General features: G+C 33.8%; 1 protein-coding gene across 5 annotated transcripts in view; it reads left to right on the top strand.

Annotated features, from left to right (window-relative positions):
* AFG2A (AFG2 AAA ATPase homolog A) overlaps nucleotides 1–18,066 on the top strand; it is a 330,295-nt gene that overhangs the window by 108,373 nt on the left and 203,856 nt on the right. For 3 of the 5 annotated variants that reach the window (XM_057705717.1, XM_057705716.1, XM_057705718.1), the window contains one exon: nucleotides 12,268–12,394. The exons of the other annotated variants lie outside the window; for them this stretch is intronic. In XM_057705717.1, the coding sequence (XP_057561700.1) occupies nucleotides 12,268–12,394 (127 nt within the window). The remainder of the gene's footprint in view (nucleotides 1–12,267; nucleotides 12,395–18,066) is intronic. 5 annotated transcript variants of the gene reach the window in all.

Raw genomic sequence — 18,066 nt, 5'->3', positions numbered from 1 at the left:
TATCTATTGACGTTTTCTTTGTGCTAAGTGTTATGTTAGATCCTTTATACATTTTATTTAATTTTGAGGGTGGTATGAGTCTTTCCATGTTTGATTGAGATAACTGAGGCTCAGAAAGGTTAAGTAACTCTTCTACAGTATTACACAAAAAACTAAGTGGTAAAGCTGGCATCTGGACCCAAGTTTACTGATTATCAAAGCTCTTTCCCAAATTCAGAGCAACTTTCCCAATAAGTACTGATTAATCAGTGAAGATTTTCCTGGAATGATTTTAAAAACTTTATATTGTATAATCATTTATTATAATTACATAGAATTTTAGTTTTCATTGTCACCATTTCTAGATCTGTGGCACTTAAGAAAATGACATGTTTGGAAGCATTTTTTTCTGCTTCAGTTTTCTGCTTGTTGTCAGAAAATAAGTTTGAACTTATGTATTAATTTTCCTTATTTTTCTTTTGTTGGATTATGTTTTTAACAACAGCATGGGGAGGTCCAGGATTGTGAAAAAAATTCCCTTCAAAAAATTGCTTTTGGCAGAGGGTAAATTGAAATATGAGTTTAAGAATCATTTGTTTCTCTAAAATTGTGTTTGAGTCAAAACTATACAAATGTAGTGAGCATTGCCTATGTTAGCTTGGAATTTTTACTGGGAAATTATGGCAAAATGGAAAAATACATACTTTTATGTCATTCTCTGTGTTAACAGTTTATACAAAGCTGCAGTTATTAAGAGCACATGCAGCTTACATAGCTCTAGGACAGCTGGTGAAGATAACTCATTATATCAATATATGCCTGTCTGCTTTTATAGGGTATGTTGTTAATCTAAAATAATTTATTTGCTATTAGGTTCAAGCTGAATTTTGATCATAATCTGACAGCATAGTTTATCATGTAGTGGTCAGCTAGAATATTTAAGACATTATTGATTCTTCATATTCATCAAATGATTTTCATTTTCATTTTATGAATTTCGGTGGTTATTTTTAATTGGCATGTATTTTCTTCAGTATAATTGTTTCCTTTCAACTATAGTAAATAAAAGCTGCCCCCCACACCCTGAGTACTGACTTAAAAGATGGCTGTCATAGATAATTTCAGCTTTACTTTGGCACTTTGGTGTATTTGGTTTACAAAATTCTTTAAAGTTATTTATACTTTATAGTATTATGGAATACTTTATATTATTATTGTTATAAAGAGTGTAGACTCTGGAGTGAAGTAGATGTATATTCAAATCCTGCCTTTGCCATTTGCTAGTTGTGGAATATTGGGCAAGTTACTCATCCTCTCTGTGCCTCAGTTTCCTTATATATAAAATGAGAGTAAAAGTAGTACCTATCTCACAGTGCTGTTATTGGGCCTAATGAATTAAAACATGTGATGAATGGCACAGAGCAAGTTAAATGTGTCACCTATTATTAATCAGTGTCTGGGAGGTAGATTTCAATGAACCATAGACATTTTTTATAATTATAAATAATTATAAATGAAGGTTTTAACCTCAGCAGCATTCAGTGAGAGATTGGGATTCTCCATTTTCTTGAGGCTGTAGATAAGCAACAGATAAACTATCTTGTGTAAAGAGAATTTATACTAAGCTTTAATAACACCACAAGCAGGCATTATCAGAAACAGGGGAGTTTAATTTTATTTATGGGAATCAGAGAAGACCTTGTTGAGATTATTTTTAAGTAGCCCAACAAGGTGAGCAAGGAATCTAAAAATTTCAGATTGTGATAGACTCTTCATATATTTAAGCATCAAGATATTATTGTATACAGAGAACATAGCTGGAATTTTAAGCATTCAGAATGCTATTTGCAGGAAAATGCAGTATGTGGAATGATTCTGCTTTTTTCTAGAATTTCTTTTAAGTCCAGTCTAACATGAGTTAGATTTCTTCAGTTTAAGAGTTTGGTGGTATTGGAAATGATTTGTTAAAAATAATGCATTTTTAAAAATGGAAGAACCAGCTTCTTTCTGAGGGACAGAGATGTGTTCTGCAGTTAATTTATTGCTGTAATATCAACAGATTTTATTTGGAGTTATATAAAAGGTTTATTTTCAGTTTTTTTAAACTGTTTAAAACATGAGTTCCTACACTATTTTTTTAAACTAAAAGAAATCTGGTTACCGTTCACAGCCTGTCTCCTTTTCCTTTCTTACATTTTCCTTTTAAGAAAAGATACTAATAATTTTAGTGTTTTCATAACTTACAAGCTATATTTTGTAATATTTAATTTTTTGAACCAGAATATTGGCAAAACTAGTGTTCCACCTCCTACACTGTTGGTGGGAATGTAAATTGGTGTAGTCACTATGGAGAACCGTGCAGAGGTTCGTTAAAAAACTAAAAATAGAGCTACCATATGATCCTGCAATCCCACTCCTGAGCATATAACCTGAGAAAACCATAATTTGAAAAGATACATGCACCCCAGTGTTCATTGCAGCACTGTTTACAATAGCCAAGACATGGAAGCAACCTAAATGTCCACTGACAGATGAAGCATTTATCTACACACGTACGCACGCACACACACAGGCACTGGAATATTACTCAGCCATAAAAAAGAATGAAGTAATGCCATTTGCAGCAACATGGATGGACCTAGATAGAGATTTATCATATTAAGTGAAGTAAGTCAGAGAAAGACAGATACCTGTGATATTGCTTATCTGTGCAATCTAAAAAAAAAAGATGATACAAATGAACTTATATATGAAACAGAAATAGACCCACAGACATAAAAAACAAACTTATGGTTACCAAAGGGGAAAGGGAGGGGAGGGAATTTGGAGTTAACATATACACAAGACTATATATGAAATTGATAACCAGCAAGGACCTACTGTATAACACAGAGAACTATACTCAGTATTTTGTTTAATTTATTTACTTACTTACTTATTAATTTATTGTTGCATTGGGTCATCATTGCTGCATGCAGGATTCCTCTAGTTGCAGCGAGCGGGGGCTGCTCTTTGTTGTGGTGTGCGGGCTTCTCATTGCAGTGGCTTCTCTTGTTGCAGAACATGGGTTCTAGGTGCATGGGCTTCAGTAGTTGTGTCTCGCAGGTTCTAGAATGCAGGCTTAGTAGTTGTGGCACACAGGCTTAGTTGCTCTGTGGCATGTGGGATCTTCCTGGACCAGAGCTCGAACCCATGTCCCCTGCATTGGCAGACGGATTCTTGACCATTGTGCCACCAGGGAAGTCCCTCAATATTTTTATAATAACCTATAAGGGAAAAGAATCTGAAAGAGAATTTTATAGATATAAATAATATAAAATTAATATAAATTATACATATAATTATTAAATAGATTAATAGAAAAATTAATCATTAAAATATTAATGTAATTATTAAAATATTAATATAGAATTATATAAATATATTGAACATAATACAAGATGAATATAATTTTAAATTTATATATAAAACAATTATAATTTTATATAATTATTTTATAACAAAATTGTGTTATTAATATTACAAAATAATTAAAGAGCCCCAAAATACCCCAAAACTAATATTCCATGTGATGTTATTTTTCATGGGTTATAACTTAAGTATTTGTTATCATGCTGGACTTTTTAAAATTATAAAAATTGTCTCTCCTTTAAATTTTTTTTTCTGTTTTAAAGAAATGTCTGTCAAGAAGGTAGAACTGTAGTTATTGTTCCCATAATGTTATCATCTTCAAGGTATTTATTTGATCAAAATACAATTCATATTCTTCCTGAACTATACTAGAAAACTGGGGACAGTAATAAAGAAGTCTTGTATCTGTTTCCTCCTGTCCCAAATTCATTTTCCTTCAGGTGGTTATACTCACTACTTAAAGGAAACCAGCTCCTTCACAAATATAGGTTTCCTAATCATGGTAATTCATTTTAAAAGAAGTTTGTGAACATTGTCAGGATCAGGTAAAGAAAGAAAAAGCAAAATAGGACCTGAAACACTTGTATGTATTCTTAACATTTTCAGTGAGTGAACAGTATCTGTGTAAACAAATGGTCTCATAAAATCTATAGTTTCTCTTATTAGGGAAGTTGATACTTAGAAATATCATGTTTGTAACTTTTTTCATTTTAACCACTTACAGAAATCATTTTGCAAAGAAAACTTTTGGAATAAACCTTTAGTGTAAATGCTGATCACACACTTTTTATATTTAGTTAGTAATAATTGTATTGGCTTTGGCATTTGAGAATCCTGAGTCCATTCTTGATGACCTTGATTCCTGTTGATGATTTTGGGAAATTGTCATGTTGCATTTCCTGAGATATGGCTTCTATTTTATTGTCTCACTTCTCTCCTTTATGAGACTGCAGTTATATGTTTCTTACGCTTTCCACTGGGTTCTATATATATTTTATACTATTTTCATTCTTTTTTTCTCTTTGTGCATCAGTTTGGATATTTTCTACTGACCTGTCTTCCTGTACAAGAATCCTCTATTCTGTTGTGTTTGATCTACTATTACATTCATCTTTTTAATTCTTAATTTTAGTTATTATAATTTTTAGGTTTAGAATTTTTCTTATGGGTCCCAGATCCCTGCTGAAATTCATCATTTTTCTTTCCTTCCCTTCCGTTCCCTCCCCTCCCCTCCCCCTCCCCTCCCCTCCCCTTCCCTGTCCTGTCCTGTCCTGTCCTGTCTTTCTTTCCTGCAATTCAGATGCAGTTTTTTTTTTACTTATCTCAGTACCATCCCTTTCCAGATTACATGCTAATTTCATATTGTTTCAGATTCTAATACCCTAGCATCCTTCTGAAGAGGAAACTAAAAGGAAGAAGGGATAAAGGCTAAATGATAGTCTAGAAAAATCTTTTCCTATTCATCTTTTTATTTGTGGGATGTAGGGTTTTGAGGAATGGGATGAGTTAGGGATGTGTATGTTCAATATTATGCTTCTGTTGATAACAGGGTGTCTTGGGTTTAATTGTTCCATTTCTTTTATGGATTCCATACCTAATGCTTGGTGTTGGGTTCAGTGTCTAAAGCAATTATGGTAATGGTGGTTTTTCTATTTGTGAAATGTTTTACCCATTCTTAAATTAACTTTAGATTAGTTTATGTTAATAGAATGTGGTGGTATGTCAGTGTGCTTTCAGCATCTAAAAATGGCATTTAAAAAGTCTGTTAATCTTTTTTCTTACTTATGACTTAAATTCAAAATGAAAACCAGTTATATAGTTTTGGGGTTTTTTTTCCCTGATAAGCTCTCATGTAAAAAGTGCTTGTAATAAAGCTTATATGTGATATTTTTTCATCTGTAAACCTGTTATTTTCTATAATGATTTATATTCAAAACATTAATCTAAGATTATAAGGTACTGAAATACTATTTGAATTATATGATGAAAACATATAAATTTGGAATGCCTTTTAAATGGTGTATTTGTATTCATTATATTCAATATATTCATAATGTATTAAATGTATTCAAGTTTTTTGTTTATAAAATTTGAAGAGATAAAACCAGTATGTGGATTTTAATAAAAATAAATCTGTTACTTGCTAAAATAACTTATTTTTTTAGCCTCTAACATCATTGTTTAATTTTTCTTTCAAATGTTACCACATAGGAAAGTTTGTATTGAATGGTGCTCAGATTCAGTCCTAGCCCTGGCTAAACCTAACTTTGAGAACTACAAGATTGCTTTCATTTCTATAATAAAAGATTCTAAATGTTCTATATAGTGTGATCATTCATGGTTATAAGTTAGAGGCACTTCATTACAGATGGGATAAATCAGTTAACTTAATATAGTTTTTATTTAGTTATGTTTATGCTGTCCGAATTCTTGATTTAAACTGAAAGCAAATGTAATACAAAGTTCTTGAATCAGTCTTTCAGGGACTATTCTGTGTTACTTATTTTGGAAAATCAAATGAATGTGGAGTTTTCTTTCTCCCTGCTAGACTCTTAAGGTCCTTGAGGGAGTAGGGACCGCCATCTTAATCTTTTCATTCCCATTTCCTAAAGCTGTGTTTGGCCTGCTAGGCAATGAATGTTTGTTGAGTAAATGAATTGAATGAATTGTTACGCCTTTTTTTTTTAAGCTCTTTATTAGAAAATAATTGCTTTACACTCTTGTACCAGCTTTTGAGGTACACCAAAGTGAATCAGCTGTATTTATACATATATCCCCATATCCCCTCCCTCCGGCAACTCCCTCCCACCCTCCCTGTCCTGGCCCTCTAAGGTATCACCCATCATCGAGTTGATCTCCCTTTGTTATACAGCACCTTCACACTAGCTAGCTGTTTTACAGTTGGTAGTGCATCTATGTCTATGCTACTCTCTCACTTCGTCCCAGCTTCCCCTTCACCCCCTGCCCCCCCAACCCTGTGTCCTCCAGTCCATTCTCTGCATCTGCATCCTTATTCTTGCCCTGTCATTGGGTTCATCAGTACCTTTTTTTTTTTTTTTTTTTTTTAGATTCCGTATATATGAGTTAGCATACAATATTTGTTTTTCTCTTTCTGACTGACTTCACTCTGTATGACAGACTCAAGGTCTATCCACCTCATTACATATAGCTCCATTTCATTCCTTTTTATGGCTGAGTAATATTCCATTGTATATATATGCCACATCTTCTTTATCCATTCATTTGTTGATGGGCATTTAGGTTGCTTCCATGTCCTGGCTATTGGAAATAATGCTGCAGTGAACATTATGGTACATGTTTCTTTTGGGATTATGGTTTTCTTTGGGTATATGCCCGGTAGTAGGATTACTGGATCGTATAGTAGTTCTATTTTTAGTTTTTTAAGGAACCTCCAAACTGTTTTCCATAGTGGCTGTACCAACTTACATTCCCACCAACAGTGCAGGAGAGTTCCCTTTTCTCCACACCCTCTCCAAGATTTATTGTTTCTAGATTTTTTGATGATGGCCATTCTGACTGGAGTGAGGTGACACCTCATTGTGGCTTTGACTTGCATTTCTCTGATGATTAGTGATGTTGAGCATCCTTTCATGTGTTTGTTGGCCATCTGTATGTCTTCTTTGGAGAAATGTCTATTTAGGTCTTCCACCCATTTGTGGATTGGGTTATTTGCTTTTTTGGTATTAAGCTGCATGAGCTGCTTGTATATTTTGGAGATTAATCCTTTGTCTGTTGCTTCTTTGGCAAGTATTTTCTCCCATTCTGAGGGTTGTCTTGTCTTGTTTATGGTTTCTTTTGCCGTGCAAAAGCTTGTACGTTTCATGAGGTCCCATTTGTTTATTCTTGATTTTATTTCCATGATTCTAGGAGGTGGGTCAAAAAGGATCTTGCTTTGATGGATGTCATTGAGTGTTCTGCCTATGTTTTCCTCTAGGAGTTTTATAGTGTCCGGCCTTACCTTTAGGTCTTTAATCCATGTTGAGTTTATTTTTGTGTATGGTGTTAGGATGTGTTCTAGTTTCATTCTTTTACATGTTGCTGTCCAATTTTCCCAGCACCACTTATTGAAGTGGCTGTCTTTTTTCCATTGTATATTCTTGCCTCCTTTGTCAAAGATAAGGTGCCCATATGTGCTTGGGTTTACCTCTGGTTTCTCTATTCTATTCCATTGATCTTCCTTTCTGTTTTTGTGCCAGCACCATACTGTCTTGATCACTGGCCTTGTAGTGTAGTTTGAAGTCAGGAAGCCTAATTCCACCAACTCCATTTTTCCTTCTCAAGATTGCTTTGGCTATTCGGGGTCTTTTGCGTTTCAATACCAATTGTAAGATTTCTTGCTCTAGTTCTGTGAAAAATGCCATTGGTAATTTGATCGGGATTGCATTGAATCTGTAAGTTGCTTTGGGTAGTACCATCATTTTCACTATGTTGATTCTTCCAATCCGAGAACATCTCCATCTGTTTGTATCGTCTTTGATTTCTTTCATCAGTGTCTTATAGTTTTCAAGTACAGGTCTTTTGCCTCCTTAGGCAGGTTTATTCCTAGGTATTTTATTCTTTTGGTTGCAGTGGTAAATGGGAGCGTGTCCTTAATTTCTCTTTCTGCTTTTTCATTGTTAGTGTATAGGAATGCAAGAGATTTCTGCACATTAATTTTGTATCCTGCTACTTTACTAAATTCATCAATTAGTGCTAGCAGTTTTCTGGTAGAGTCTTTAGGGTTTTCTATGTATAATATCATGTCATCTGCAAAGAGTGACAATTTTACTTCTTCTTTTCCAACTTGGATTCCTTTCATTTCATTTTCTTCTCTGATTGCTGTGGCTAAAACTTCCAAAACTATGTTGAATAATAATGGTGAGAATGGGCACCCTTGTCTTGTTCCTTTTCTTAGAGGGAATTCTTCCAGTTTTTCCGCATTGAGAACGATGTTGGCTTTTGGTTTGTCATATATGGCTTTTCTTATGTTGAGGTAATTTCCTTCTATGCCCATTTTCTGGAGAGTTTTTCTCATAAATGGATGTTGAATTTTGTCAAGAGCTTTTTCCACATCTAGTGAGATTATCATATGGTTTGTTGCACTATGGTTTGTTGCACTTTCTAATAAAATTATCCCTCTTCATTTTTCCTCTCATTCTTCTCTCACCTTACTGCAATGACCTTGGCCTAATCCGAAATAAAACCTAGTAGCTTTTTTTTTTTTTTTTGAACTTCTTAGCAAGCCCGGCTAATACATTTATACTTATCAGTAGGACACCTAGCAGTCTTACTAATTCATTGGAGGAAAAAGGGAGAGTGTCCATAACATAGCTAAGGATGGGTTCTGACATTATTTGAGTAAAGCAAGCACTGGCACACATAAGATTTAGATGTGGCATGGCCCAGAATTTTTTCCTTTGATGAAAGTAGGCCATTCACTTGAAGCTATTTAGTTACGTTACACAAATTCCTTTAGGTGGTGCACAAAAACTAGAACTTCATCATTATCTAGTAGTGCAGTTAGGTGGATACTTTTTTTGTTGTATGTGTAACTCTCTCCAGTGCTAGGTAGAATAACACTCCTGTGGGATTCACTCTATTCTCCTTTTTTGCATAGTTTCTGAGGAGTTATTTGATGAAATTCTTATCTTTGTGCCTCTAAAATGAAGTGTTTTTGTCCTCTAGCTACTTTCAAGATTTTTTCTTTATCTTTGATTTTCTATTGTTTGAATGTGATATGCCTAGGGTGTAGCTTTCTGGCATTTTTCCTACTTGATGTTCTGTGGGCTTCTTGGATCTTGGTGTCAGATATTAATTTAGGGAAATTCTCGGTCATTGTGGCTTCAGATGGTTTTCCTCTTCCACTCTGGCTTCTCCTTTTGATGTTTCAGGTACACATATATTACATATTTTGTTGTTGTCTACAGTTCTTGGATATTCTTTTGTTTTTGTTTTTGTTTTTCTCTTTCTTTTTTCCTTGTTTTTTTTTTTTTTTTTTTTTTTTTACTGTTTCCTTAGTCTTTTTTTCTCTTTGCTTTTCCATTTTGGATGCTTTAATTGACTTATACTTAAGCACAGAGATTCTTTCCTTAGCCATGTCTAATCTGCTAATGAGCCCAGTAAAGGCATTCTTTATTTCTGTTACAGTGTTATTATATCTCTAGTGTTTCTTTTTGAGCCTTAGCATTTCCATTTCTCTGCTTATGTTGCACCTTTCTTATGTGTTGTCTACTTCGTTCACTAGAGCCCTTAGCATATTAGTCATAGTTTTAAAAAATTACTGGTGTGATAATTCCAGCATTCCTGCTGGTTCTCTGATTCTGGTTCTCCGGTTCTGACGCTTGCTCAGTTTGCCTTTTAGAATGCCTTATAGTTCTTTCTTGTTAGACATGATTTACTGGGTAAAAGGAACTGTGGCAAGTAGGCCTTTAGTAACGTCATAGTAAGTGAGGACACAGTGAAAAGGTGTTGGTTACCAGGCAAGGGAAAAGAGTCCTCACCTGACCATGCCAGCCTCTTGATCTTGGACTTACCAGCTTCCAGACTGTGAGAAATGAACTTCTATTGTTTTTAAACCACCTAGTCAGTGGTATTTTGCTATAGCAGCCTGAACAGATTAGGGTACCTGTAATCTCACATTTCTGAGGGACCTAAAAAGAATTATTAATTTTTCAAATTATAGAGCTTTTTACTTGTTGTTGCGAGGAAGTAAAGACTTCTAAGATTGTTATATACTAGACTGGAAAACAGAGCAATCCTACCCTTTTGTAATCTATTTTCTATACTGTAGCCACTGTAGTCCTCAGAAATATAAATCTGATCTTGTCATGTCTCTACTTGAAACTTCCCATCAACTTTAGGATAAAATCCAAAGTCAGTAATTTGGATAATAAAGCCTTTGTCATCCAGCCTTGGTTTATATTTCTCTGCTAATCTTTTACACTTTTACGTGACTGTTATGCTGTGCTACTCTGAACTGTTTTCCATTTTCAGTGTTCTGTATTCTCTCTCTTCCCTCTCTTTTTCTTTGCTTGTCTGACCCCCACTCATTTTTCAAGTGATAGCTTAGAAACCTTCTCCGCCAGATAGCCCACCTTGACTCTCCCAAGACCTGTTCATGAGACCTTCCTTATTAGCACCTTGTAATGTAGGATCACAACTAATTTGCAAAGTAGATACGGTTAAAGGCCTTAGATATAATCTATTGGCAACTTTAAATGTTTATATGCTTGTAGTCATCATGAAGGAGCCTTTAGAGCTTTTTCTAGCAATGTTCCTATCTAACATTTAGAAAAGTTATCTTATGAAGCATTTTTGGAAAGATATGTAATCCATTTATTCAAAATGTTCAGTGTTAAGTAGAGTCAGATCAGCAAAAAATTCATGTACCTGCCAGTTGGTTACTTGCAGGAATTAGTGCTAACCAAAACATATCTCAGTGGCTTTGCAGATGCTGCTTGCTTGGTCCCAAATTTTTTGACATTGGGAAGGACCATTTAATAAATTGACAGTGTAATTTGTATAACAACCTGGAAGGACCAACCATTTAATTTAATTGACAATATGATTTATATAATAACCTGATGTGTGTTTGATTAGTGTGAGTTAGAGGCTACTCTCCTGTGTGTCAAGTTTTTGAACTTGGAGTGCACGCTGAGGTCTAAATTTTTTTATTTAGAGATCCTGACTATCTTGTTATTAAATATATTATGTGATGATTATACTAAGGTGTACTTGCTACCGTAAGTGCTAAGAAAAAGATATGGGGTGTGTCTCTTCTATCCTCTTTCCCTCTTCTCTCTCTCCCACTGTCAGTTGCATCTGATTAAATTTGTATGTTTAATACACTTACAGTGCTGTTTCACTCTATGCTTGTCCACCCAGATATTTATTATATATTTCCCAATTGTGAACAGAACTTAGTAAATCCCAGCTAGTGCTAATGAGAATTATTCTTATGGGGCCTTAATTGTGTTTTATCAGGGTTTTGTTCACTGTTAAGACATGTTGAGTTTACTTCTTAAATATTGATATTGAGTAATTTTTTTGTGATCCAAAGGAAATGAGATTAAATTAAGGTATAGTTTGTTCAGTAATAGCTTTGTAGTAGACCTGGTGCATAAACAAAAGGAACAAAATAAATTTTTTTTTTTTTTTGCCTATTTCTCTGGATGTGGGTATTGTGGTGAGCCCCTACCTGCTGATGTGTTTAAAAAATACTCTTAATATTTGAAAAGATCAAGATAGGTCAGAAATACCCCGTTTGTGATAGGTTTGTAAAGAGTTTTCTGTCTCACATAGGTTCTAAGCTTCATGTGAGAATGAGTCTGTATCTTATTCGTTTTTTTATTCCCAATTCCTGTCAGTTTATTTGCCATATAAAATGTAAATATTAAGTTAAATACTTATGTATTTGATGAACTTTTAAAAATAATCTTATATTCTACTTGCCAGATCTTTTATATTTGACACTTAGAATTTATTATTGGAGAGAAAATAATCATGGTTGATGGTGGAGGAAAAGAAATGATTTACTACAGTTAGTTCTTGGATATAATTCAATAATTAGTGAATTCTGAAGCATGCATTTTATTTTTTTTTCATCTATAACTTTAATTCCTAGTAAAAAGGGGAGAGGGAAGTCAATCCTTCAAGAAGGGAAAAATGTAACACTTGAATATTCAGTATTAATTTTTAAATGTGTATCGGCTTTAAAATAGCAGCAATATGTCAGTAAAATTCAGATGTTCCGAAACTGGCATTTTATATTTTGAAAAAGATGATGTTTCTTGTTATAGAATATACGATCTTTTAATCATAGTAGAGTATTTGGGGATAGGTAAACAGATTTTTTAAAACTGTACTTTTAAAAATCAGTTCTTCAGGTGCTGGGAATGTAGCTGATCGTGTTTTGGCTCAGCTCTTGACGGAAATGGATGGCATTGAACAATTAAAGGATGTGACAATCTTGGCAGCTACTAACCGTCCAGATAGGGTAGACAAGGTAAGAGAGAAGGCAGTGTGGGCATTGTGAAATCAAGAACTGGATCGTTTGAGTATGTTGAGTTATTTTATTTTTTGTTTTTTCTGTCAAATTACTTCCTAATCAGTTTGTCATTTAGAGGATACTGAAAGATCTTAAACTAAAGGATATGAAGAAAACAGAGAAAAGGTTTATGTTTTTATTACTTATGATTTGGTATTAATGAACCTATTTTGTAACCCCTTGAGTTTCCCCTCCCCCGTTGTTGCATTAAATTCTCAGTCTGTTTCCCTAGAGTATAGAAGTTCTGAAATTCTTTTTATGTTTCATCTGATTTATTTTGAGAAGTTTTTAATGTTTTCATTCATATTAAGATAAACTTCTGGCTATTTACTACTAGTTAGACTCAGATTATTTTCAACAACATTCTTAGAAGTCCTGGCCTGGCAGTTGTTTTCAGAGTAATTAGAATAAAAATGACAATGGATTTTATTTCTCTTAAGAAGTTACTTAGCCTTAAATTAAGCTACATAAGTGCAAAATTAACACTTGCAAGCTATTGCTACCACTATTTTCCTCCAAGTCATAGTTTAATAAATGAGTTCACTTAATTTTTAAGTGCCTGATTTATACTTAATGACCTCAGTTGAGAGTAAAAATTTACTCCCAGGGCATGAACCAGTGTCTCTTTTTTTGTTAATGTTATTGCCTCATGTACATGACCTTATGAGCGCCTCCCTCCCTATGCACATAAATACAGACTTTCAGTTTTAAAAATGGGATTTTGAAAAAAATCATCTTTTTGAAGATATGAAAGGTTTTATGTGGGAAGAAAGCCTTGCTTTCATTCAGTTAGGTATTTTGCTGTGTGATAAAGTTCCTTCGTTAGATGCAGGTAAGAAAGCTTTAAACCTTAATAAATTAAATTGTTTCCTTTCTGATGCAGTGTTTTATAAGAAGCTAGGTGAGTTATGAGCATTTGTAGGAGCTGGGTTGGTGCCACACATCTCTGATGTCTATAAAAAAGATAGGGCTGTATCTTAACAGGAATTATAGAAAGTGCTGAAAGAGACTTTAAAGATTACCTAGTCCCACTTTTTGGTTTCAGTGAATCCAAAAGAATCATTTTTATCTAGGTAAATATGCATCGTAATTCTATGACATTTGTCTCCTGGTTACCCTATGGCTAATGAACTCTAAAATTTCTTAGATTCCTTTCTCTACAATGTCTAATCTAGTAGTAGCCTTCTTTGGTTTCTTATTATTGTCTGTCTGATGTTAGAAACATTTCTTGAAGTAGGACTTTGGGCTTACAGTAAACTGCTTGGGTTCTTCTAAATCAAGCTATATGATTTAGCCTGTTTAGTACTTGTATTAGTTTTGTTTTGCTGTATAATAAATTACCTCAAATGTAACAGCTTCATACAATACTCATTTATTAGTGTTTCTATAGGTAGGTCAAAATCTGGGTGTGGCATGATGGAATTTTCTGCCCAAGGATTCAACAAGATGTTCTCATCAGGAGCTGATATTCCTCTTCTAAGCTCACATGATTGTGGCAGAATTCACTTCTTGTGATTGTAGACCTAAGGACTAAATTTCCTTACTAGCTGTCAGCCAGGAGTCACTCTCAGCTCCTAGACATCCACATGGTCCCTTCCATCTTCAAAGACAGCAGTGGAGAATCTCTGTCATATTTTGTCCGTCTCAAGCTTTAAATTTCTATTGCCAGGAAAAGCCTAGTCTTTTTTAAGATCTCATCTGATCAAGTTAGGCCCACCAAAGAAGATCTCTCTACTTTCAAGTCAACTGGTTCAGGACCTTCATTACATTTGCAAAAGCCCTTTGCAATAGCATCTAGTCCAGTATTTGATTGAATAACTGGGAGAAGATGTGTGTCTAGCACGGACCAGAATCTTGTGCCTGAGCAAAATTCTTTCTACCACAGTGTTCTTCAGCTTCTTCCCCAGCCCTTATGCGAGTTCTCTTCGGGGTATTAAGAACAACTTTTAACTTTCACAGAGACCAACTTATGTTTGCCATTCATTTCATTGGCTACAAACATGCTCGTTTGAAATGTCTATCTTTTCCCAGATGGAGCCTTTCTCTGCCTTGCCTTGTCCAGATATATCTCTCTTCAAATTATACATGTAATCTCTCTTAAAATAGAAAAGGATAAATTAATTTAAACTCCATTATTTAAAGGATGCATTTTTCATGTTCATGTCATATGTGCATAACAGTTAGTAAGCCTGTTATTTAATACAGTAGAATTGTTGACTTACTTCTTTTGCTTACTTTTCCCTTTGTAAGACCTAGATTGAACCCCAACTGTTGTATTTTGCAGTAAGGTGAAATTTAGCCTAGTTTTTATCTACTCCTGTTACAAAGGACCCCAAGAAAATTTTAAGATAAACCTAGAGATTATAAGTTATCTTGGGCCACTCTAAGGCTTTGGACCTTTTTTCAACCTTATCTCAGAATACATCAAAACCCCAAAGATAATGGTAGATGACTTCCGTTCTTTGGGGGGATACTTTAGTCTGTGGATATCTTGGCTCTCTTGGAGAAAATGCTTAACCAGATTTTGGGCAGAACTTGTCTCTGAAGGTGGACGATTCAAGGGATGAAAGTGGTTCTTTTTTACATTTCTTTTTACTGTGTTCCTTGCTTGCTAATAGTATTTGCCTTAGAAGGCAGATGCTACGTTTTATTATGGCAACTCATAAGTGACAGTCTTCAGTGTCACAGAGTTTGAGAAATTTAAGTTTGGTAAATATCTTGCCAAAATTCTAGTCATGTTTTTGTTCCTTTATAAAATGCTACCTTTGAATCCTTGGTTCTAAAATCACCTAACTGTCCAAAGTAAGTGTTTTAAGCACCAATATTATTATACACTGGTAAAACTTTTTGACTAATTAACCTTTGCTTCAGGAGGCTTCAGAGAAAAGTGTAAACATATGAAAACATATAAATGTATTTATATGGTGTGTGTGTGTGTGTGCATGCATCATATATACACACGTACATACATACTTTGATTAGTTTTTAAAATTAGGAATCCAACTTTTTTTAACCAACTAATCTTGGATGAGCACATTAAGACATTGAAAGTATTTGTAATTAGATAGAAAGACTTAATTTTCTAGGTCAGGGGGATCTAAAAGCCTTTAATTTACTATTCAAATTTTTCAAAATTTATAATGTTTAATTTGTAATGGATGAAATAATATAATTGTGACTGTCAGCAAAACATAAAATTGGTAAATGGAAAAAGTATTTGTAAGTGGTAAAAACAATGGCTTTAAAATCGTCAAATGATATGCTATGCTTTCAAGTACAACTTTGAATTTAGTACTTTGAACTATGGTCTAAATTCTGCATATGTTCTGTAGTACAAAAAACACTACTTTAAATAATCAGTGATTTTTGTAAGATGTTTTAATCATTTTATATTTCAAGTGAAATTCCATATTCATGTGTAGTATGCATTTTTATTAATTGTATTTCTGTTATTATTCAGATGATATAAACTATATCAAAAGTGTATTTTCTAGATTTTTTTCTCTGAACTATTATATAGTATTATTTGTGTATTGTTTAATAGTACTATAAAAAAAGTTTCAGCACATGTGTGATTAGAACATGGTGTTCAAACTGTGCCCTGAATGTGCTGTTAGAAACAAAACAGTCTTAAGAGATGATTTAAAAACAAACAACTTCCTTTTATGAAATGAATAGACATAGTTTTTACCACCTGTCTTGTCTGGAGGAAACGGTAGTAGGAAGAGAATAGGCAACAAGAGAATTAAAGTAAATTTCCTGTGCTGATGCTGAAAGGTAGAGGTTTTGTTTTTGGCTTAAAACTGGAAAGAAGAGGGACCGTTCTGATGTGAAAGAAATAATGTATTTAGTCTGACTTTGGCTACATTTAATTCAGGTGTTTGGCCTTGTAAATTAGCCAGCTTATTTTACAATCCTGTTGCCTGTTAATGCACAACCTCTATGTCATGATGACCTTAAGTTAGTATATTGAAACAGAGAGAATTCTTGGACTGTCAGGAGTGAAATTGATATCATTCTATGACCCATATGTTGTGCATTTTTAATGTCTTTTTTGGATAATATTTCAGTTTTTTATAGTCTGGGAAAACTAAAGCTGGATGTTCCTGGGGCTTCAGCAAAGGAAGTGAGACACATAACTTAAGAATCACATTATCCTATTTCCTGCTAATGTCATATTTACATGTCAAACACAATAGCTATAATGTAGCACACTAGGCTGAGTAAAGTGATTGCTTGGGGTCTCTAGTGGTATCCTGAAGTCTCCATAGACTTTTTACCCAGCTACCCTCCTCCTTCATCTTGTAGATGAGTGAAGAGAAGTTGCATCCTTGAGTCCATTTTGCATAAGAATGACAGGATGTGAAGGACAGATGAAGATTAATGAGATTGTGATGTCAGGTAGTCACATTGTCTTTAGATTGATGATGGCCTGGATTTCCACAGCATCAGGAGACTTCAGAGCAGTAAACAACTGAATTATTTTTGATTCCCAAGTAGTAGTTAAAAGCCCGAACTCTAGGAGTTTATATAATACTTTGTTAGGCTATTACTTACATGGCCCCTTTTAGAAGAGTATAGAGTTCAATCCATGATATTTCATGCATTTGTGTTGAATATTAAGGAAGAAATGACCATGTCTTCTTATCCTAGTGTTAAACAAACTTCAAAATTGTTTACTTTTATGAATATTTTTAAATTTATTCCCTTTGGTTACTTTTAGTACTGAGGCTTGGTATATAATAGGCTCTCAATAATAATCACTGTTATAATTATTATCTCTAGCCTGAAACGTAGGTTTCTTATAATAGTAAATTTGTAGAATTTGAAAAATTCTGCTCTATCTGTGGAACAGATTGCTCAATTGAGGAAATTTTTGTAATTGAGGTCTTGAGTATTTCAGGGTTCAGAATTATTTTCTTAGTATGTTTAACTCATGGAAGTTATAAACTGGCATTAATTTTCCTTCCAGTTTTTCTGAAAGATGGGTTGATGGGTTAAATATGACAATATTTTTATTTCTTAAATACTGTAAATTAAAAGTTGATTTTATTGATCTCTTTGTAACATGGAAAAAGTTTAGAAATGTCATCAAATAAGAAGCTAAATATATGTAGCTTCCAATTTTCAAATGAATTGTGTTCCAAAAATACCTTCAGACAGGTTAAAAATATGTTTGTGAATGGTTTTCCTTTCCACCCTTCCTAGTTATAAATTAAAAGTCCTGTTCATCTGTTATTGCTTTTCTCAGCTAAGTCAGAACTAAAAAACAAGCTGCTTGATCTAAGAAACATTAAAAGTTTAAATGAATCATAGTTCTTTACTTTTCTGTAAATATTTAAGGGAAGGATGCTTATTGATCTTTATGTTTATCAAAATGATATGGAGAGTCTTAGGATATTAGAAGGTGAGTCACAGTGTGGTCAGATCTGGCTGGCTTCTTCCAAGGTCGTCTTCCAATTTCAGCTTTACCATCTTTTTACAGGACTCTTAGAAATAGTTTTATTATTGTTGCTGAGTATGAGTTTCTCTTTTGTTTTTTAAAGCAGCAAGTGTTTTCACTATATCTGTAATGGCAGCAGCTGTAAGAGTTTCAGCTCTTACAGGAGGATTGGAATTTGGTCAGAGGT

This window comes from Hippopotamus amphibius, chromosome 13 (genome assembly GCF_030028045.1).
Source record: "Hippopotamus amphibius kiboko isolate mHipAmp2 chromosome 13, mHipAmp2.hap2, whole genome shotgun sequence".
Lineage (NCBI taxonomy): Eukaryota > Metazoa > Chordata > Mammalia > Artiodactyla > Hippopotamidae > Hippopotamus > Hippopotamus amphibius.
Note: the sequence above shows the minus strand (reverse complement) of the source record. Positions and strands in the feature narration are given on the sequence as shown.